General features: G+C 35.9%; 1 protein-coding gene across 2 annotated transcripts in view; it reads right to left on the minus strand.

Annotated features, from left to right (window-relative positions):
- Positions 1-23,307, minus strand: part of SLC6A15 (solute carrier family 6 member 15) — a 45,947-nt gene that overhangs the window by 8,959 nt on the left and 13,681 nt on the right. Inside the window, exons 1-8 of one of the 2 annotated variants that reach the window (XM_070051477.2) lie at positions 17,949-18,072; positions 17,392-17,596; positions 13,809-13,966; positions 13,321-13,447; positions 12,222-12,403; positions 4,331-4,441; positions 1,083-1,324; positions 783-975 (exon numbers count right to left, since the gene is read on the minus strand). In XM_070051477.2, coding sequence (XP_069907578.2) covers positions 783-975; positions 1,083-1,324; positions 4,331-4,441; positions 12,222-12,403; positions 13,321-13,447; positions 13,809-13,966; positions 17,392-17,401 — 1,023 coding nt within the window. In that variant the 5' untranslated portion in view covers positions 17,402-17,596; positions 17,949-18,072. Of the gene's footprint in view, positions 1-782; positions 976-1,082; positions 1,325-4,330; positions 4,442-12,221; positions 12,404-13,320; positions 13,448-13,808; positions 13,967-17,391; positions 17,597-17,948; positions 18,416-23,307 lie in introns of those variants that run through there. The other variant, XM_002711371.6, reaches the window with a different exon arrangement.

Here is a 23,307-nt window from a genome sequence, read left to right on the forward strand (position 1 = left end):
GTGGAATGTGATTCCTAGAAAATATTAACTTGAGATGATTTGTGTATATATAAATGCCACAGATATAGAATTCTGAAATAATAACTTACTTCTCCTAAGAGACCATCTAACAAAACTCCAAGTTGATTGTGTTATCTCATAAATAAAATAGACCAGAATTCATTTTTAAAACTTTGAAGAATAAATTGATATTTAGTTAACTGTTCCCTTAAGGTAAATTAGGTTATTATATTAATGATGGCTTCGCTCATGATTTTTTGTACATGGCTGTTTTAATGTTCTATTTTTTATTTATTTTCATTTACTTGAAAGAGAGAAAGAGAGAGATCTTCCATTCTGTGGCTCACTCCCCGAATTCCTGCCACAGCCAGCACTGGGCCAGGCAGAAGCCAGGGCCAAGAAACTCCATACAGGTCTCCCAACTGTGGCAAGGGCACAAGTACTTGAGCCATCACCCTCTGCCACCACAGTGTGTGCATTAGCAAGAAGCTGGATCAGAGGTGGAGGCAGGACTCCCACCTAGGCACTCCAGGAAGGATGCAGCCATTCTGAATGGTGGCTTAACCTGCTGTGCCACAAAGTCCTCCCCTGAAATTGCTTTTAAAATAAAGTGTATCTGGGTTATATAGGACATCACGTTCACTGAGATGAAGAACGAATTTTTGAAACAGCATAATCATTCCTAGGCATTTGAAAGGCCATTTTCATGAAAGCAGCCTGCTGGATAATGCAGATTGTAACTGAATGATAATCATTTTATTGCTCAAACATGGACTACTAACTTGATTTAGCTCATCTTCAATTTGGCAGGAATTGAGACGAAGAGCAGGAAATTCTTCTTCCGTCACTTTTTGAATGATGTCATAAACCAAATGATAATCTTCTGCAGTCACAGCTGAAAGGTTGATGTGATGGGGAATAATATCCTCACTGATGTTTCCCATTTTCAAAAATTTGACAATCATTTCGGAATTTCTGAAAAAATAGAAAAAGAAAGCATACATATGAGCTCCCAGGGTCCTTTGATGTATAATTTGTGTATAATTGTACCATCAAAAGCTCATCGAAGTAAAGATCCATACTGTGCGATGCACTTCTCATTGACAACGTTTGCTTTGAACCCCAGAACTGCAAACACCACCAGCGTTGCCAGGACAGAGGTGAAGAAGTTGATGAAAGACACCAGGACAGCATCAAAGTGGCAGTTGTTGTCTCTCTTGTTGTAGCTGGAAAATGCAATGACACCACCAAATCCCAGACCCAAGGCGAAGAACACCTGGGCAGCGGCTTCTCTCCAGACCTTGGGCTCCAGCATTATTTCAAGCTGTTTAAAAGCAAACATAGCAGAGATCAGCTACACAGTTAGACTTCAGAATAATTAACTTGTGGAATTTGTCTGTTGGATAAATATGGTAAAATAACATTTATGTACCCACAAGTCGCTTAAATCTGTGAGATGACCTGTTTTTATGTAGACGTAACTAATTTTTAGGATTTCTTTAGGAAAGAAATAAAGAAGAATAAGAAAACTATCAAGCCCATACATGGGGATTTTACTTACATGAAGATTTTTCTACTTATATAGGAAATTTTTTTGGAAAAGCACACACACACACACATACACAGTTATTTCCCATTACATCTTCTTAATAACCCTTAAATAAGTAATACTCCAAGTTTTGTGTTTTCTCATGGAAATCTTACAGTTGTAAGCAGCAGATAATAATCATGAACTCCGTACAGTAGAACTGTGTGTACTTTCCATGTTCATATAGACATTCATTCAATGGATTCCTGAAAACCATTTCATTAAAAAATAGTAGAAATTCAACTATGTCATCTATATATGCTCTTTCAGATGAAAAGTCCTAGTGTTCTAAGTCTGTGCAGAACACATATTTCAAAAAACTGTGTTTATTCCTTCTATAATTATTACTGTATATAATCAAAACTTCTGATGGAACAATTAATACTAGCTATAAATTATGTAGACTTCAATATCAAGTAAGTTAGGTTTTGGTAATATGTGGTATTGGCTGAATTGGAATACTATCTCTTTTTGCCACTGCAATGAAATCGTCTTTATTTGGAACAACATAAAACTTGGTTAAGAACATGAGTTTCCCAGAGAGTTTAAGATCCTGACTCTGATATTCAATAATTTTAAAGTAGTACATTCTAGGAAAAGTGAAATGTCTCTTCTAGGTTGCATCTTTCTCAACAGAAAGATGAGAGCCACAGTAGTGTGTGTTTGTTAATTGATAACATATGTGAACTATAGTGGTGGACACACTGATAAGTACTGTACTAGTTCATCTCCCTTAATCACAGAAATCCATGGAGAAGTTGCACTATCATCTGAATCAGGAAACAGTCAAGCAACCTAGCGCAGGTTACACAGTAGTTTGGGTGTAGAGGTGAAATATAAACACAGGTCAATTCTGTAATCCATGCCCTATCAAATATTAGGATGCATTGCTTAAATTAATTTTAATATTATTACTGAAAATTTTTAAAGGTGTTCATGAAAAATAATCATTATTGTCTATAATTTATTCGTAATCAACTAAGGTATTACAGTACCAGACCATTAATTGTCTTTCTCAATTTTGCCCACTAGATGGCAGAAAATACCTATTTACTAATGCATTCCGATGACTTCCAATTTCTGAAAAATCCATTCACTGATTCTGTAGTATTTTGTGTGATTGCATACTTTCTTCCACACACATAGTAATATAAACTAATAAATAATTTACAGCTATTTGTCATTCTTACAGAAAATGTCTCATCCTACTGTGACCTATATAAAGCATCTTAACAACGAAAAGCAAGCTGCAGAAGGAATTAACATTTTAATAAGGATCATTAGTCCAAGTAAAAATAATACTAATTTGTGCTGCATTTTTAAATACTGAGGCAATATGAAAGTATTACATAGAAGCATTAAAGTTGTGAAAGATACACATATCCCAAATGAAAGAGAACTGTTTCCCAAGTAATTGCCAACGTGGAGATATATTCTAGAGATTCACACCGAATTTGGTTATTTTAAACTCAGAAAGTATTTTTGCTTGATATTATAAATATAAATATTTTTGATCATTAAATACGGCCCATTTGAAGCAGATCTCATTTCTAACATGACCGGAATTCATGAATCTTAACTCATGTTCACTAAGGAGAAGTACCAGCAACTCTGTGAAATAGATCCTTTGAACTGGCCGAGAAAACCAGACGCCACTGTCAGCACTTTTGCTGCTACAGAATGAATACCAACTCAGAACCAGACACGCAAAGAATACAGCTTTTTTTACACAGTATCAAGGCAGCTGCTCTGAGTGACAAAGAATTCCAGAGAAGCGAATCCCTCCTGTCCAAACCCTACAGCATGATGCTGACTGCCACTCCTTCTTCAGATAACTTCCAATTTTAATATTAGTTTTTAAATTATCTTTATATACTTGTACCTTTATGTTAGCCAAGACAATGTTAATAGCAAACTAACAGGGAGGTACAACTTCATTGTGTTGAATAAAACAAATACACCCCAAAATTTATTTTTGTTTCCTGTCAAATCAAAGTAATAGGGTATGACAGAAATCAAGTTATGATTAACCAGGTTCAATGCGTCCAGCATTGAGTTCAGCTCCATTAAGTTGAATGGCAGAGCGTAAGTTCTATGAAGCTTAACGATAATTTTCCTGAGATGTTCATGAATTGATAAAAGTTACAGAATGCCCCAAACTGACCACTATAAATTTTACCCCAGGAAGACACACAAATCAAAACAAAACAGAAACTAGAAAATACTGATTTTTCTCTGAGACAGAATTTTACCACGAAGTTCTTAACCTGAGTCCATGGACTTTAGGTAATCTGTCGTTCTCCTGAGACACTACACAGATTAATAGGTTCATTCTTTTTTTTCTGGTAAAAGGATTCCTATTTTCATTTTTGCAAAGGGGTCCACAAAAAGGTTAAGAATCACTGAAACAGAGATGGGAGAGTAAATGAAGACTGAAAAGTTCTAAAACACATCAGTGTAATCACTGGAGGTTAATTTACAAACGCGGATTTTTGAAGTTTAAATATTGATGGTCTTACTCCAGAGCCAAAATGGGACACTAAAAATTGAAGGCAAACAGATGTAATTATAGATGCTATATAAAAGTTCTGGATTTTACAGGCTGGTTAACATAACAACTACATTTAAGTCTAATGTACATATGTTTGAACAATTAGCCCTTAACTGTAACTGTGAGAACATTTTAACAATTCCCAAAATGTTTTCATGACTGTAAATGTTAAACAGAAATATGGCACATACCTTGGGTGTGAACATATGACGGATGCCATCAATGGAACCATTTAAAAGAAGTGCTCTGATTAGGAAGCATATAAGTACTACATAAGGGAACAGAGAACTAAAATACATAATCTGCAAGGAAAGGAAAATAGAAACAGGTGAACACACAAGTACATTTCTTTTCAGTAGTTAAGATTAAATACGTTCTATTCCATATTTTAACAGTTACTGTTTTTAATATTATTATTAAAAACTTGTAAAGCCATCTGAGAATAGCTAATTTGCCTTAATTGGTTTATGTAAGTATTAATTTTACAAATTTTTAAGGATTTATTTTATTTATTTGAAATTCAGAGTTGGAGGGAGGGAGGGAAGAAAGAGAGAGAAAACCTTCCATCTGCTGGTTCACTCGCCAGAAAGCTGCAACGGCCGGGGATTAGCCAGGCCAAAGCCAGGAGCCAGGAGCTTCATCTGGGTATCCCATGTGGGTGGGAGGTGCCCATGCACTTGGGCCATCCTCCACTGCTATTCCCAGGCGGTTAGCAGGGAGCTGGATTAGAAGTGGAGCAGCAGAGACTCCAACTAGTGCCTATATGGTATCACAGGCATCACAGGTAGCAACTTTACCCACTACACCACAATGCTGGCCCCAGATGAAAAAATTTTTTAAGTCTGCATTTAATCTACTTTGAACTAATCCATAGGTATAGTGTAGCATGAATAGTGTCTATTCCTTAAAGTTCATAAAACAAGCAATACTTAAGAGAGAAATGAACAGGTTCTAACTCCCTAACAAATCCTACTTTTGTCATTTTACCTTTTGCTTATATATATATATTTTGACAGGCAGAGTGGACAGTGAGAGAGAGAGACAGAGAGAAAAGTCTTCTTTTACCATTGGTTCACCCTCCAATGGCCACCAAGGCCGGTGTGCTGCGGCCGGCGCACCGCGCTGATCCAAAGCCAGGAGCCAGGTGCTTCTCCTGGTCTCCCATGGGGTGCAGGGCCCAAGCACTTGGGCCATCCTCCACTGCACTCCCTGGCCACAGCAGAGAGCTGGACTGGAGAGGGGCAACCGGGACAGAATCCAGTGCCCCAACCGGAACTAGAAACCGGTGTGCCAGCACCATAGGCAGAGGATTAGCCTACTGAGCCGAGGTGCCCGCCTATTTTTTGCTTATTTTTTAATTTGAAAGGCAGACAGACAGAAAGAGACAGATGGAGATCTATCCACTCATTTACTCCCCAAATGTCCTGAATAATCAGGACTGGGCCAGGCCACAGCCAGGAGCTGGGAACTCAATCTGGGTGTCCCTGTGGATGGCGGGGACACGTCTGCCTTCATCTGCTGCCTCCCAAGGTGCACATTTTAAGAAAACTGGATTGGAAGCAGAGAAACCTGTACTCAAATCAGGCACCGACTATTGAATGAGAGTGTCCCAAGTAGTGTCCTAACATAAGCCTAGAGCCCACTCCACTTATATTATCTTAATTAGCAAAAACACAAGGTATATTTTAAACGAAGTTTCATTACAATTCTACAAAGCTTTCCAAAGTACAGAATGGTCCCAATGCTAAGTCTGCTTCAGTTCTGAACAGTTAAAAAAATAATGCTTTACCTTCTACTTCACCTCTTTTTTTTTTTTTTTTTCTCCCCAGTAACTTTCTAATCACTGAAAAGGAACTCTCCTTTTCATACCATTCACCGACTCCCAGACAAATTTTTTCGGGTCCAGAAATGAACTTTTGAATTTCCCCAAAGTTGTTCCCACCTATGTCCATTTCAGAAAATGGACTCCCACCATTCATCTGATTGCTAAATCAAACATCTACAAGTAACAGATAATGTTCTCCTGGGACAAGAATAAGCCTAATGGGCAGCTGAATTTAACATTCCTAGCTCTGGCTCCTGACTCCAGCTTCCAGCTAATGCATACCCTGGGACGCAGGAGGGATAGCTCAATTCAGCTCCTGCTACCTCCATGGAAGCTTGAATTGAGGACCCAGGTCCCAGCTGTGGCCCCAGCCCCAGACCTTGCCGTATTTGGGGAATCAACCAGCAGTTGGAACTCCTCTCTAGTAATTAAAAATAAATAAATAACCTCTCCTAACTGGGTTTCCATACTACTACTAAGGTTATATCATACCCTGTTTAAAACACTCCAAGAATGTCTTAATACCATTGGAATAAAATGCTGATTCCTTCCTCTGACCTGCAGAGCCTTAACTAGAGTGCCTGCCTAAATGTCCTCCAAATCACCCCAGCCCCACCCCACCCCGGTTCCTTGCTGATCTCCAGCCCTTCAAGCTCTTGCTATCTTGTGAGGATACCTAGTCCAGTCAGCCTTGGGGGCAGAGAAAGGATGGGTCCTCTCATCTCCCTCTTCTGCACGTGATTCTCATCTTCGTCGTCTCCTGAAGGTTCTCACTGACCATCCAACACAAGGCTATACTTTTTCCATCCTGTTTTCTCCATTGCCCCTGATCCCCACCCACCCCAGCAACCTTCAGTGATATCACCTTGATTTTGCTTGTTTTAGCATCACTTAGCACTGTTGGAATTATTTATATTTATTAGTCCCCTACACTGGAAAACAAGACAGTTTATTTTCATCTGCTTGAAAGGCAAAGCAAGAGAGAGAAGAGAAACATACAGGAAGAAAGAGAGAGACAGAAAGACATCTTCCATCTGCTGGTTCAGTCCCCTAACGTACACAATAGCTTTCAATGGCTCAGGAGTCTGCAAATCCATCCAGGTCTCTCACATGGGTGGCAGGAAACCAAGCACTGAAGCCATCACCTGCTGCTTTCCAGGATGTGTTAGCAGGAACCAGGATCAGAAGCCAAGGATCCAAGACCTGAACCAGCACTCCAATAAGGGATGCTAATGTCCCAAGTGGGGACCTAACCCACCGTGCCACAACACCAGCCCAACATTTAGCACTCTTTAAATTTGTGAGGTACTTTTATCTCACTTGAATTACAGCTCTCTCCTTTATGATTCTCCTTTGCAAATATTAAAGCTTCAAGCCAGATGATGTGTCTATCCTCACAGTTTTCACTCTAGTGGCAGAAGAAGGCAAACAATAAGCGACTTCATAAAATAATTTTAGACAGCAAATCATAAAATAAGGGATGGTAAGGAGAAAGAGTTTGGGGTGTATATAAGTTGGATTCAATGTACTTGAAGCTGATTCTTTTGGTATGCTAAAATTAAAGACATATGATTAAGTCCAAAGAATTTATATTTAAAAACAACATGGAAAGTGGGCATTTAGCTCAACAGTTAGATGCCCATATACCACATCCAGAGTACATGGGTTTGATGCCCAGATCCAGCTCCTGACACCAGCTTCCTGCTAATGCAAGTGGGAGGCAGTAGTGATAACCCACTTGGGAGATCAGTGTTGCATTCCTGGTGCCTGGCTTCTGCCTGGCTATTGCAGGCATTTGGAGTGAATCAGAGAATATGTGTGCTCTTCAGATGTCTGTCTCTCTGCCTGTCAAGTAAATTAAAATTTAAAAAATAAATGTCTCCATAAAGTGCCGACTTAAACAATAGGGTACTTCAAAATATTTGTGAAATGTGTATATTAAGTTTTAATTCCATTTGCCATGAATTTTTAAAAAGAACCCTCATACATCCTTTTAAATCTGGGCATTTAATGTTTGGATATTTTGTATTTTCATCTGGTCATAGAAGAATGAAATTGAAGTTGTGATCTTAATTCCATTTACATGTTTAAAATTGTGACTTGTTTTTCTCCATATTATGCGATTGGAAAGTTTCTGTCCATCCTTATAAAGCTAAATTAGAGTCTTATCACAGAATCCACATCAGTGTATTTAAGAGCTCATATGTTTGTTGAATTTATAAGCCAGAGTTGAAATAAGGCTGATTATATAATTAGTATATAGTTTTAAAATACTACATAATTCAAATTTCTTTTAGAAAATGAGTTCTTAAAGAAAAATTTAACTTCCCATAAATCCTCTCTTAATACACAATGTTTTAGAGTGTGCCAAGAATAATATGACACAGTCTTGCCATCATGGAATTCATAGCTTAATGAGTGAGATGGATAATTACAATTTAAGTCAGTAATAGAAGCACGTAGAAAGTACATAATAGCATAGAGGCAGCCATTTAAATTGTCCTGGATTTGAAAGATTTCACATAGGAGGTAACATTTGAACTAGAGTTTGATGGTTGAAGAGTTGTGTGCTAGAAATTTGAGAGAGAACATTTTAGGCAAGCACGAAAGAGAGCCTATGCAAAATCCAGACTGCTGAGTACTCCTGTGAGTTTTACATATAGTTTGTGCAGCTTGTGGGAGATGAAGCATGAAATGCCAGTTGATTGCAGATGCTGAAGGATCTGTGGGCAGTGATAGGCAAAGAGTAGAACATTCAAAGATGCGTATCTTTTCAGTATCACCATCAGATCTTTGGAAAGATCACTGTGGAAGCAGAGTAGATGATGGATATCTGGGATGCATGGGAGAAATGACAGAGATAGTCAGAAGGCAAGATACAAGAGGAAACTATTGTCATGGAAACAGGTGACAGATCACCAAGAATGGAAACGAGGGGACAGATGTGAGATTCCTGTGGTAGAATCAGTTGGACTTGGCAAGAAGTTGGTTGTGGGACACGGGGAAAAGAACATGTTAAGGATGTGTTGGAGTTTTTCTGCTTGGAAAAATATAAGTACAAGATGAATCTTTTCCTCTCTTCATGCTTAAGTTGAAATTATAGAGAGTATAAAAATAAAATTATGAAGCAAAACATACATGTAAAATTTGAAGGTATTATTTTAATTAGAAAAGCATAATCAGCCTCTCCAGAATATAAATATGTAGCCTTCATTTTCACTTGAAAAATAAGTGAGATTAGCGATATTTTAGGACACCTGTCACTACATTTGATTTCTGTTGAAAAACAAAACAGACAAGACATTGTGCAAATCATAAAGCTAGTTGCTATACTTCCAGAATTAGATCAGTGACTGAGATACAATAAGTATTTAATAAATATTTGTTAAATAAATAACTTCATGAATGCATAGCCACTATATTGTCCAAGAAGTACACATTTTTAGAATTGGAAAATAAATATGAAACACATTCCTTTGTATGATTTTTAAGTCCTGTTGGCTTTTGAGAAATAAAACACCTTTGAAAAACACATTGGGTCCGGCATTGTGGTGTACCAGGTAAAGCCATCACCTGCAAAGCCAGCATCGCATATGGGCACTAGTTCATGTCCTAGCTGCTCCACTTCTGATCCACCTCCCTGCTAATACACCTGAGAAAGCAGCAGAGAATGGCCCAAGTGCTGGTGTCCCTGCAACCATGTGGGAGACCTTGAGGAAGCTCCTGGCTGCTGGCTTTGTTGCAGTCATCTGGGGATTGAAACTGTGGATGGAAGACCTCTCTCTCTATCTCTGTCTCTCTCTCTAATAAAATATAAAAATTTAAAAAAGAAATAAAATAGATTAAGCAGAGAGATTAGTTATTAATCAACTAAATGCTATGTATTTTCATTTTAATTATTTAAAAATAGAAAATATAATTCCTTATTTTTTCTTACATATTAAAATGTTTATTATAAAAATACCTGCAAAAAAAGACTCAATCTTTTAGAAATTTTATAGCCTACATTTTGCTCTGTTATTTAGCAGTTGCTCAATGCTGGCCAATTATTTATTCTTCCTAAGCTTGTCAACTTTGCTGTAAAATGAGTATAAAAACATGAAAACCATCTGGCCAGTAGAAATGTATGTGATGTATTTAGCATAGTGGTAATAATAACAGCAGAGTAGTACAAGTTGAACATCCCTTAAGCAAAATACTTGGAATACAAAGTGTTTTGGATTTCAGATTTTTTTTTTTTGGAATTGGAATATGTGCAGAAAAATTATATTTTGGTAGATGGTCCTAAGTGTACAAACAAAATTCACCTATGTTTCCTATACACTTTATATGCTAGTCTAAATGTAATTGTAGACAATATTCTTAGATTTATTTATTTGAAAGGCAGAGTGACAAGAGAGGGAGAGACAGAAAGAGAAATTCCATCCACTGGTTCACTCCCCAAATGGCCACAATGGCCAGGGCTGGGTCAGACCAAAGACAGGAGCCAGGAACTCCATCTAGGTCTCCCATGTGGAAAACAGGGGCCCAAGTACTATACAGAATTTCCACCAGGAGGGTAAATATAAAATTAGCTATGATTTGCCACTCAAACAAATCATCAAATATTCTAATTAAATTAGAAAGTATCAGAAAGCAAAGAATATTACAGAGGTCTTTCATGAAAGAGTCTATCAGTTGGTAGCAACAAATATGAAAGTGAGAAACATTGTGATATTGAAATTGAAGAACATGGCTCTAGATTCAGATAGACTTGTATTTCACTCCAAGTATTAGGATTTACTAGTCTTGAAATTTTTGTGAAGTTACCTGATTTCTCAAACCTGTTTTTTTTTTTTTTTTAATCTGTAAAACAAATCTGAAAGTAGCAATTACTTCTTAGTGTTATTTTAGAATTAAATGTGATAGGGGCCAATGTTGTGGCACAGCAGGTCAACCCAGCTGTTGTACTACCAATACAGTTCCCTGCTAAAGCACTTGGGAAAGCAGTGGAAGTGCTTGGGCCTCCTCCACCCAGGTGGCAGACTTGGATGGGATTCTAGGCTCCTGGCTTCGGCATGGCCCAGGCCCAGCCAGTGTGGCCATTTGGGGAGTGAACTGGAGGGTGGAAGAGCTCTCTCTCTTAATCTCTGTCTCCCTCTCTTTCTGTAACTCTACCTGTCAAATAACCCCAAATAAATCATTTTAAAAAAAGAATTAAATGAGATAAAATATATAAAGTATGTATCATAGTGTATGGTGCATAATAATAAGTATTAAATATCGGCCTGTAATTGTTCTTGCTATAATCATTGTCAGAAACATATCTACCCCTATCATTTATTAATTTATTAACTACCATTCTCATGCCTACTACTATACGTATATAGGTAAAGACTTAGCCTGAAAATTATAGGATCAGAGCTATGCTTTGGCAAGAAAAATAGTAGAGATGGACTGTTAAGGGGCAGAGAGACAGAGAGAAAAGTCAACAATAAATTCTTGCTATGGTTCAGCTAACAGACATAAAGACCTCAAAGGCAACAGCAGTGATAATGGAGGAAAAAGGCAATATGAAAGCAAAATAGTGAATAGCAAGCACTTTCCTAATGCATCCTTCAAAACATAATAAATCAGCACAGGTAGAAATCACCTCACATCTTTTTCAATCACAGCCTTTTTACATCTTCAGTGTGCCATGCTGGCATGCTCTTGAGTCTTTTACATTCCTCCAGATTCTTTGTCAGGATTATCATAACTACCTTAGGATGTTCAGAGCTTTAAGAAACACTCAACACTACACTATTTTAAAATTCTTTATGCAACTATTCCTTTAGAACACTAAGTGTGAAAGAGAATAATAGTATAAAACAAACAGAATACATGCATTCTTCATTTTGCCACTTTAACCAATTTCCATGACTTGAACTCATCAGTGGTCAGAGAATTAAAACATTAGGGTCAATTGAATAGCAAAAAGAGAGGACTTTTAAGTGTTGACAAAAAAATTAAAGATTTGTTGAAATAGGCAAGATTATAAATGACAGGAAAGGTTATAAATGATCTTAGATATCACAAAAACACACTGAATCTTTATATTATTTCCTCATCCTAAACACATTTTTAGAAGCATCATTTTCTTACTAACCTTTAGTTGACTACCTACAATGAGGTGTTACTTGCTAATTGCATGCAGAGATCTCTAACAGAGCTTAAGGGGGGTGTCGTGCCTAGGAATGGTGATCAGCAGAATCAGGAAGGGCTCTAACAATACTAACTTTTCCAGAAGACTGAATGCCTTTGATCATGGCCAAGCAAACCATGACCCACGCAGCCAGCAAACAGATGGTCATCTTCCAGTTCAGGCCTCCACTTTCAGAAATGGAACTGGAAATATTCAGTGCTTCTCTGTACCAGTAATAGGTGGTAGCGGAACTTTTTTCACATTCTGGCTCTACAACTGTAGGAAGAAAGATGACACAATTGTGTCAAGCAATAAAGGGAAATGAGACAGTTTTTCCCCAGTAAGCTTAGAAATGAATTATTAACGTTTTCAAGAAAGGAAAACTATTATACAGCAGTATTTAAACTCAAAATGAAGAATAAAAAATTCAACTGTCCAAAAATTTGAAAAACCAACAGACATGGATCCTCTTTGGTATTTCTTATTACTTATTTTTGAAGAAAGAATATGTGGGCTTACTAATGCAATTACAAATCAAATTCATTGCCCCAAACATAAAACTGGAACTGGATTTCAGATTGAATATAAGAAAAATAATGTAAACTGTTATATTAGTAATGTTTATATTAATTATATGTTGAAATTGGATGTTTGGATATGTTAAATTAAATAAAATATTTTATTTCTTTCTTTGCAACTTTTCCTAAATGTGGTCACTAGAAAATTTTGAACTCTATAATTGAGTTAAATGCTTTACTTACTGGGTGCTGCTCCTATAAGGATTCATTCTCCCTTTATTTCACAGTATTTAAAAAACAATGGGGGACTACAAAACAACAGGCTAAGGTATAAAAGCAGTTATTTCAATTTAAATTATTTTCTTTGGTTCCATTTCTGTGGATGTCAATGAAAATGTAAAACATCAGTTAGAGAGTACAAAATAAAAGATTGTCTAAGTTAGCAATTTAAGACTTAGAAAATTTGGCTGTTTTGTCATAGGGCATAGTAAAATAACCTGGTAAAATTAGATGATGCCAAAATTTTCTCAAAGTGTATGAGTCCTAAAAGTGAGGAGAGTCTGTTATGATGATTTTGAAAATTTTCCTTCATTAAAGAAAAAAAATTTTGAAGTTTGTGCCTTTAGTAATTTTCTAATCTTTAAATACAAAAACATTACTCAGCACATGTCTTACAAGTGTGAGAAGCATTTTTCACCAAAGGACACTGATCCCAAGGTAGAGGTTGCTGAAAAGACTGAGAAAAATAAAACAAACTCCAGCCAATGATGACATTGTAGTAGAGAGCCACAAAATAACACACCTGCAAAATAAAACAATATAGTTAACATGAAATCCTTCATGCCTCTTTCTTTAAAATGGTGAGATCAAATGCACAAATTTTCATTTAACATTTTGAAAATCCTCCTCTTTCCTTTTTATGTGAAACACATGGTCGTCTCTAAAAACAATCTCTCTTACAGACCTCAGAACATGCATTAACAATACTAAATTACAGCAATATTTACAATTTATTTTGTGTGCTAATACGTACTCCAGTAGCGTTTTTAAAAACATGACTAAGTTGCGAAAAAGCACATGCTGAGTGAAAATCTACTTAAATGTCAATTTTACAATTGCAAGCCTTGTAAAGATAATAGTATACACCACAATAGGAAACTTACTACACAACTTGCAAATCCAATCCCACCCAGTTTTGGGCTTATGTAATTCCATACACCAATGCTTCCTCGCCGGATTCTCTGACCCACAGAAAGTTCCAGGAAAAAAAGGGGAATACCTATTACCAGGAGTAGTATTAAGTATGGTAAAAGATATGCACCTGCAGAGAGAGAAACAAATAAAATAGATTATATTTTCAGTAGTCACAATAAAGAATTCAGTAACTCTGATCATTTCATGAAAGACCCTATTTGAGATTCAATGTAATGTGCAGAGGAAATTTACATAAAATGCCATTTCATTACTTTATACATTTAAGATTTTGAAACTTAAACTTGCTAAAAGAGTTTTCGATATAAAATAATTTTGATAAATATATTAATGAAATTTTTCATTTTATTGAAAAGGTAAGACAGCTTCATTTTCCATGAAAATAACTGATTCTTTAAAATGAATTCTGTTCTGGATTAGGTTCTGAAAAATCCTAGAAATTTCATTCATATATGGTTTATGAAGTCCTTTATTGTGTTATCCAATCCATTTAAATCCTTCATCCCAAGTCTGATAAATGAGATTGAGTTGTAGGAAATTAAAAGTGACTCTTTTTTTCTGAAATTAAAAGAACAGACCTAAACAGAAAAAAATTAAAAAGTATAATATCTTCTACCAGAAAAAAAGGTCTTTTTTCTCATATTTAATACATAATAAAGTACACTCCAGGAGGGAAATTTTTGTTTTATTTTTTAAAATTCTAAGAAGGGGTGTGAGAGTGATTGAGAAACTAAACATTCAATGTCTGATTAAAAATGTGTGTATTATCATCTGTGTGGTAATGTTTCCATAGTTAAAAACAAATATTTTTTCATCTAAATCACAGATAAAGACATAAGAGTAGTGATTAGTAAATGGTAATATAGTTTCTCAAATTATTTCTCTCAATTATCTACACTCTTATGCAATGATAACAATGATTATTTAAGGACTTTAAAATAGTGGTTTGTACATAATCTACCATGCTATAAAGGATCAGACTTTAATTGTTTTTTTTTTTAATTTTTTTATTTATTAATTTTTTTTGACAGGCAGAGTTAGTGAGAGAGAGAGAGACAGAGAGAAAAGTCTTCCTCCCGTTGGTTCACCCCCCCAAATTGCAGCGTGCTGGCCCGAAGCCAGGAGCCAGGTGCTTCCTCCTGGTCTCCCATGTGGGTGCAGGGCCCAAGCACTTGGGCCATTCTCCACTGTACTCCCGGGCCACAGCAGAGAGCTGGACTGGAGGAGGAGCAACCTGGACAGAATCAGGCACCCCAACAGGGACTAGAACCCCAGGGTGCAGGCGAAGGATGAGCCTAGTGAGCCGCAGCGCCAGCCCAGACTTTAGTTATTTTCACAAAGCAGCATGCATCATGCAGCATGAATATATGAGCTTGCAAAACAATACAAAGTTATCAAGATTTTATTCCCAAATTGATTTGCAATGTTCAGGGACTGCTAACATTGAAAGTGCTTCCCAAAGGACTGAAAGAAAAATTTTAACACTTGCATCAAATTTTAGATTTTGAGTGGGTGTATATGCATGTGAATGACTGTGAACAAGAATAAAGGTGGTGGGGGGAGAGAGAATTAACACTGGATTTATTGGGATTTATTTCTGCAATTATGTGTACATGACATGCTATTAGATACCTGGCTTTTCTTCTAACTCAAATTATTCTAACATTAGTCCTCATATTTAAAAACCATAGACAAAATATAATATTTACTATGGTAGTATTTACTATTTAACAGATATATTTCTAAGCACATTATATGCAGTCATTCATTTATATATGATAAAGAATCCAGCAAGGGAAATACAATCACTACAACCTCCCCCCACATTTCACAGGTTTGGAAATGGAGCCTGAAGAAGTGAGTTAAGTTGTGAGAAGTCAGACAAGCCAACTTATATTGGTTTATCTATTATCCAAAAACTGCATCAAATGATTACAGAATAAGACCTCAGTAGCTGAAACTGTTCAGCTAAACAGCTGGAGGATAATCCTCAGATACCTAGAAAAATCAATGCTACATTTCAGGTTCATTAGTAAAATATTTGGTACTCTAATGGCATCCTGAAATAATAAAATCCACTGATATTTTATAACACATGCTAATAATGCTGTATTGGCAGCTAGAAAAGAGGAACCAATTATAGGAAGAGTAAATTGATTTTTTATATTTGAATATATGATGGAAGAGCCATTTTTGCTAATAACCTGGTAGTGAATAGGGAATATCTATTTCAGAGCTTCCTACCAAGACATATATTATACTAAAGGGAAAGCAACCTTTCAACCAAAACAGCCTTAACTGTATGGCTGGGAGAGTTTTCAAGGTGAAAATTTTCAAAATCAGAATTCACTTTTTGCTACTCTTGGCAAATGGAATTATTTGTGAGGAACAAAAAAGCACAGTAGTGTGCAGTTGCTTATAGCTGATTTGATAAATAATTCATATGTGAGGTTACAGAATAGATGAGGAGCTCACAATTTCAGTAGAGTGATAGGCAGGACACCACCAAGTTCATGTATTGATTCTTGCTTCCAGGCATATTTGTCAAATAAGCTATTTTTTAACAAACCTCTTCCTTTGTACCTGTTTGAATTAACTAAAAAACATATTTTTTCACCATAATACCATTTTTTTAATCTTTGGGAGGATACAAATAATTTCTAAGGTAGTGTTGTGGCACTATGGGTTGTCACAGCTTGGGACACCCACATCCCATATAAAAGTGCTTGTTGAAGTCCAAGCTCTTCTGTTTCTAATCCAGCCTCCCAAGGAGGCCATGGATGATGATCCAAGTACTTGGATTCCTGCCATCCATGTGAGAGACAGAGATGGAGTCATTGGTTCCTGGATTCAGCCTGGCCCAGCCCTGGCTGTTATGTGTATTTGGGAAGTGAAGCAGTGAATGGAAGATCTCCCTCTCTCTCTCTCTGCTCCCCACCCCATCCTTCTGTCTTTCAAATAAATAAATAAATAAATAAGTATATTTAAAAGGATTTGCATATGAATTGCTACATTTCATTTGACATAAGGCTTATAGATTACAACTGTATTAGAAATAAAAGCACATTTGTCCAGTCAATAAAACTACCATAGACTGGACTCACCACCACAATTTTCTTTGTGACCTTTCTGTGTTGAAACTCATGAATTATGAAATATAGAGTATCTAGTCACATTTATTTTAATAGCCTTCATGTACATAGATAGTAAAATTTCAACTCAAACATTAGTTAATTGAACAGTTAGTTTGATTTTAATGTACTATGGCACTAGTATCATATATAAACAATTTCTTCCTTTGTAAAGAATTTTCCTAGACTTTTTGGAGAATTTTTGCTAACTAAGCCTTTCTTATTATATGCATTAACACACAAGCAAGAATATCAAAGAAAGTGCAGATACTTTTGCTTAAAATGAAGAATCTTAATTTTGTTAAAACTTTCTTTGAAATGGAACATTATTCCAAAATACTACAGAATTGAAAGCTAAATATGTAAGATAAGGATGAAGAATGACTGGCATTATATTAATTACCTGGGTACATTCCTTCTACTGGGATCTAAGAGTTCTGGTCAGCATTTGAAGACCATAATCATTCTAAATTACATGTCATTTTTGCTTTTTTGAAGAGTGAGGCAACTTAAAACTCAGATTTAATAAGTCATGGAGAGAAAATTCTGTCTTCCTTCACCAGTTTGTCTTACATGAGAAGCTTTAGGTCATTCTTCAAAGGGAATAACTGACAAGCACAAAGGATGCAACATTTGTTAGAGAAGTTCAAGTCAATAAATCAAAGATGTTCATAGCATCCACAGAAAGAATCTGAAAATGTGTTACCCTTAAGCAATCACTGAGTATTTGTAGCAAGCCAGTCTGCTCCTCTGGAAACCTAATCTGAAAACAGAGCTGGGCACACTTCCCACAAAGGAGTCTCTAGCTTTTCAATGGAATTCATAGTTTCAAAAATAATGAGATGGCAACAGCAATCAGAGCTACTTAAGACAACCAACTGCAATTTACTATCGTAGTTAATCACACACACACACACACACACACACACACGAAATAAATAAATAAAAATAAAAACTTACCACCTCCATTCTTCTGACATAAGTATGGGAATCGCCACACATTCCCTAAGCCTACAGAAAATCCAACTTGGGCCAGGATGTATTGTAGCTTACTATTCCAGGCTGGTCTTTCATCTTCTATTTCAGAGGCTTCTTCAGCATCTGTATCTTTCTCTTCTTGGACATCGACAATCAGTTCACTCTTCTTAAAAGCATCATCAGCTGAATCTTCATTGGAAAGAAGGTCTTTGACAGACTCAATAACCTCATCATCTAATTCTCTTTTTACCACTTTGCTATTCTTAGGCATTGGAAAGTATGGGAAGTATTACTTTTACAAACTCCCTTGTGGAAAATGTGTTAATTCTTTCTTTAAAAATATTACTTGATATGAAGTAAAGAATGGGGAGGATTTCAAATAAATCCTTGATTCAAGGTGATAAGGTCTTATGAATCCTTGATCTGTATGTCCAATATTCTGTTGGTACCTGGAAAATTGTAAGTTGAAATGTGACAGTATTTAATGATGAAAATATTAGAAACCCTTTCTTGTTGATTTTTATGACGGGAACTGTTTTTATAGTGTATAAAGCATGATTGTCCTCTGCCTTTCAGAACATGTTATTTCCAGAATTGTGGGAATTGAAAACACATGAGTTTCAAACACATTTTATTTTGGCTAATTTCCTCCTTCTTGCAAAAATCTATTTTGCTCTCAGATATATGCCAATGCATAACATATATTCTGTCATTTACAATTAAAATTTGTGACTTTTCATAATTTTCCTTTCTCCCCTGATATTTTTCTTATAGATCCCTTATTTTGTTCTTTGTAATATTATATACATAAATGCATGTCAACCTGTAAATTTATCATATTTATACATATATATAAAAATATTCTTTCCCAGTAATCTATTCATCCATTCACACATTTAATATTAATTGTGATTGAACTTTATGAGATAAAATCATCAGTGAAATATACAAGGTCTGCTTTTAAGGAGTTTATATCTAATAAAGAGAAAGGTATATCCCAAGTCACTCTATTACACTTCAGAATTTAAATGATCCAGCATCATTATAATAGGAAAGATCAGGAATACTGGATAAAAGTGACACTTAAATTGGGCAGAAATGGAGTGAAGCCACACCTAAGACAAGGAATTGTATAAACAGAGGCAGCAAGTGGCAAAAATTCATGATAATATGTGAATATTCTCTTAAACAATGAATTAAAACACTGTCATCGCTTTGGGACTTTTTTCTCTTTTCATATTTTATGATACGTTTCATATTCTCCTTTGTATTCAGACACAGACTAAGTAAAGAAGGCTTGCCTACAGATCAGTAGTGTTCTCTGTTTTTAAAAGTGACTAAACAAATAAGTGCTTCTTTTAAAATTTATTGAGGAGTTGCAGAAATGACAATCTAAGAATTCTGCCATCCAGTGCTAGAAAAAAATGGAATTTTTTCATAGAACTCATGCTAGATTTACATAAAAAGTAACAAAATTAAACAGTTGTCATACTTTAGTCTGTAGTATCAATAAGCAAGACAAAATAGCAGGTAACTCACTTACATTTTGGTGCAGGTTAAGAGGAAACTATAAAGGCAATTCTGGAAATCAAAAGCATTTCCAAAATATTTGAGTGATAGGGAATTTCTAGAATGACTAACCACAGGGATTATTTTAAAGGGGCAATGAGGTTTGAATATAGAAATAGATCATGAAGTTTGGGATTGTAACTTTACTTTGAATTATTTTTCTCTAGAACTCAATAAATATTAGTTGAATAAATGAAAAACTGAAATAAGTGTTCTTTTTTTTTTTTTTTTTTTTTTTGCTGAAAGGGAGCAACCTAACATAAAAATTATGAGTTTTGAGATGCGAATTATCCAGATTAAAAGCCTACATTTACCGAGTTAATATTAAGATAAAAGGTGTGGGCATGATAACAAGTGATACATGAATACTGATTTTGGTCTTATACACAGAGTTTGGGTCAGCTCCAGCCATTGTGGCCATTTGAGGAGTGAACCAGCAGATGGAAGATATCTCTCTCTATCTCTCCCTCTCCTTCTCTCTCTCTCTCTGAAACTCTGCCTTTCAAATAAATAAAATCTTTTTTCTACTATAAACAGAAAAAGGATAAAAAATTAATGGTATTACAAGTAAAATGATTTAAGGTCCCTTCTCTTAATCTATTTCTTCTTCTCTCCCAGTTTCCTGCTCTGTCTGGGGTACAAGGATATGGGAAGGGACTGCAATTAACACCGAATTTTTTTACAATTACATTTAAGCCTGGGGGGAATGTTGTTGCCTGGAGTATGACTTTGTTTATCTTACACTCATATCCTCAGCATTCAAAATTGCCTGTCAAACGTTTTCGTACATGTTAGTGTTTTTACCAGAAGAACCTACACCCACTTAACAGAGGCAATTGTTTCTTGTGCACAGGATTCATATTGCCAAATCTGAAGATATATCTTGAGTTTCTGAATAGATTTGTAAAAACTAAATCTAGAGACATAGATTTAGACACCAAACATGACTTTTTTGAAGGACAAAAATTTTATGAATTCTGAAAGCTTGCCTAAAGGCTTAATCCATAAAAGTAGGCCATAAGTGTACACTAAATATAGAATGCAAGAAGAGGTTGATTATTGCCAGGAATGCTTTACAATTGCCACGTCCAGGAATACCAGAATAAATGAATCAGGAATGTCTGGGAAAGAAGGGAGGTAGAAGATCATGAAGGTTCAGTATCAGTAGTTCACATGGACAGTAGTTGGATCAATATCAAGTAACTGCACAGCCTCTGCCAAGGTAGTACTATCCACTCTTGTGACAGAAAGGCAACTGGAGAACAAGTCATCACCCACATACTTCATATGGAGGCACCTCAAACCCTAAGAGTTCCATTAGCCATACTCACCATTATCTAAGAGCCTCCTATGTACAATAGTGCAACAGAGAAAGGGTAAAAAAAAAAAAAAAAATACAGCCCACAGTCCAATGTTGTAAATAAAACCTACTGAACCATATCCATGTCTAAGGCTGATTTTGTGATACTGCAGCAGAGTTTCTCTTCTGGAAAGCAAAGCCTAAAGCATTTACTGATTCTTTACCAAAAAATAGATTTTTTTGGCCAACCTTTCTATCAGAGAATAAATCTCAACTGATGGTGTGGAGTTCCGCAGCACACTCCATATATGCTTCATTTATGTGACATTATTTACCAAAAAAAAAAAAATCCTAATAAGAACACATCAGATAAAGCTTATCCAAGAAACATAATTCCAATAGAGAACAGAATGAATAAGATGCAAAACACTAAAAGACAGTATGGTAAATGTTTTGAATTTATAATTTAAAACAATTAAGAATTTATAATTTAAAATAATAAAATAGGAGGGTAAACACAGAATTACTAAAGTAAGGAATTCCTAGGAATTTAAAGCAGTAGAAAGGAGAAACGATAAGCCCCCTGAGTATATTTAGTTACTTCTATAAAAACTAAGGAAAAATGCAGGATCTCTAATTTTTATATCCAATTAACTTGTATACCAGTTATTAACACTATAAGCAAATATTCCAATCCCTAAGAGAGCTGATGAGTCCTATGGGGCTGGGCACTGAGGGATGGGAAGGAAGCAACTGTATGATCATGAAATTTAGCCCACCATGAGAGAAAACAAAATAATGATCAAGATAACAGTGAAGCCATGTTAAAAGAGAAAAGTGAACACTAATTTAAACAATAAGGTAAAGCTGACAAAGTGTAGAAATTATGTATAGAGGACAAAAGTATAAATCAAAAATAAAAGACAACAAAACCAGGAATTTGAAATAGGAGGAAATGGAAATGATAGAAATAAAAATGATGTGAGGCCGGTGCTGTGGCAAAGCGGGTAAAGCTGCTGCCTGCAGTGCCGGCATCCCATATGGGTGTCAGTTCGAGTCCCAGCTGCTGCACTTCCAATCTAGCTCTCTGCTATGGCCTGGGAAAGCAGTAGAAGATGGCTCAAGTCCTTGGGCTCCTGCACCCACGTGGGAGACCCAGAAGAAGCTCTTTTCCTGGCTTCGGATCAGCGCAGCTCCGGCCATTGCAGCCAACTGGGGAGTGAACCAGTGGATGTAAGACCTCTCTCTCTCTCTCTCTGTCTCTGCCTCTCCTTCTCTCTGTGTGTAACTCTGACTTTCAAATAAAAAATAAAAATCTTTAAAAAATTTAAAAAATAATAAATAAAAAGGATGTAATTGTCCCCATCTTTCACCAAGGAAGTAACAGATACTACATAAATGTAAAGTTTGTAATCTAAAAGAGGTTGATGTCTGTAACTTCTTTGTGTTATCATATGCTTTTTCTAATTCAGTTGTCATGGAATTTTACAGGAATTAATGTCCTGACATGAAAAAATACCCATTGCTGCCAAACATTTATAGTAAAGTTTCACAGACAGACTGAGTTTTAATTCTACTTACAGTTTTATGACATTGGCCAAGTTAATTAATGGTGCCTCAGTTTCCTCATAAATGAAATCAGGACAGTAATGGACAGTAATGTTTATCTAATAATAAAATGGATGGATAAATGCCAGCATACTGAGAGCACTACTCCTGAGGTTGTATTGTATTTCAACTGGTTTGTTGTGTGTTATTCCAGTAAGTTGTTCAGCACAGAGCCAATTCTACATGTTTTAGTCTTTTTAACCACCTCTATTTTATTAGCTATCTGTTTCTGCATTATGAATCACACCAAAACTCAGCACTTAAAAAAACAAGTCATGATTCTTATGGTTAGCAACATGAGCCAGGCTGAGATGACTGGTGGTTCTGGTTTTGACTAGAACCACTCTTGCACTACGGACATCTGTCAGTTCAAATCTCAGATGATCTAACTTAAATACTCAGCGCCTTGGTTCTCCTACAGGTAGTCTTTCCAAAATGCATGCCCTGATTTGTTTACAATAAAATCTCATCTTTCCAACAGTATCCTAAGAGATTAGGTAAGCCTAATGTCAAGGGTTACTAGAAGTTTCTGTTTGTGTCAAATTAGTGAGGTCTCACTCATCAAAGGAAGTCTCATATTAGTGTCCAGAGGCAGTCAAGAGGAAAGAGATAAATCCCACATCTTCATGGAAAGAGCAAAGTCATAATGCACAAGGCATGACAAAAGAGGACAGAAAAATATCATCACCATGTTTGAAAATAACCTTCTATATTTGACCAGTTAGATTCCCCTCCCATGTAGTTTGAATCTTGACAACAGGAAAAAAGAGATCAGAAAGTTGGCCTTTCATTCAATTCCATTAAAGGCATTATGCCCAGGCTGTGATTACTAACTGTAGTCATGGATCCAGTTTCTAGTTCTCA

The sequence above is a fragment of the Oryctolagus cuniculus genome, chromosome 11, assembly GCF_051225735.1.
Source record: "Oryctolagus cuniculus isolate XC-2025 breed Fujian yellow rabbit chromosome 11, ASM5122573v1, whole genome shotgun sequence".
Taxonomy (NCBI): Eukaryota; Metazoa; Chordata; class Mammalia; order Lagomorpha; family Leporidae; genus Oryctolagus; species Oryctolagus cuniculus.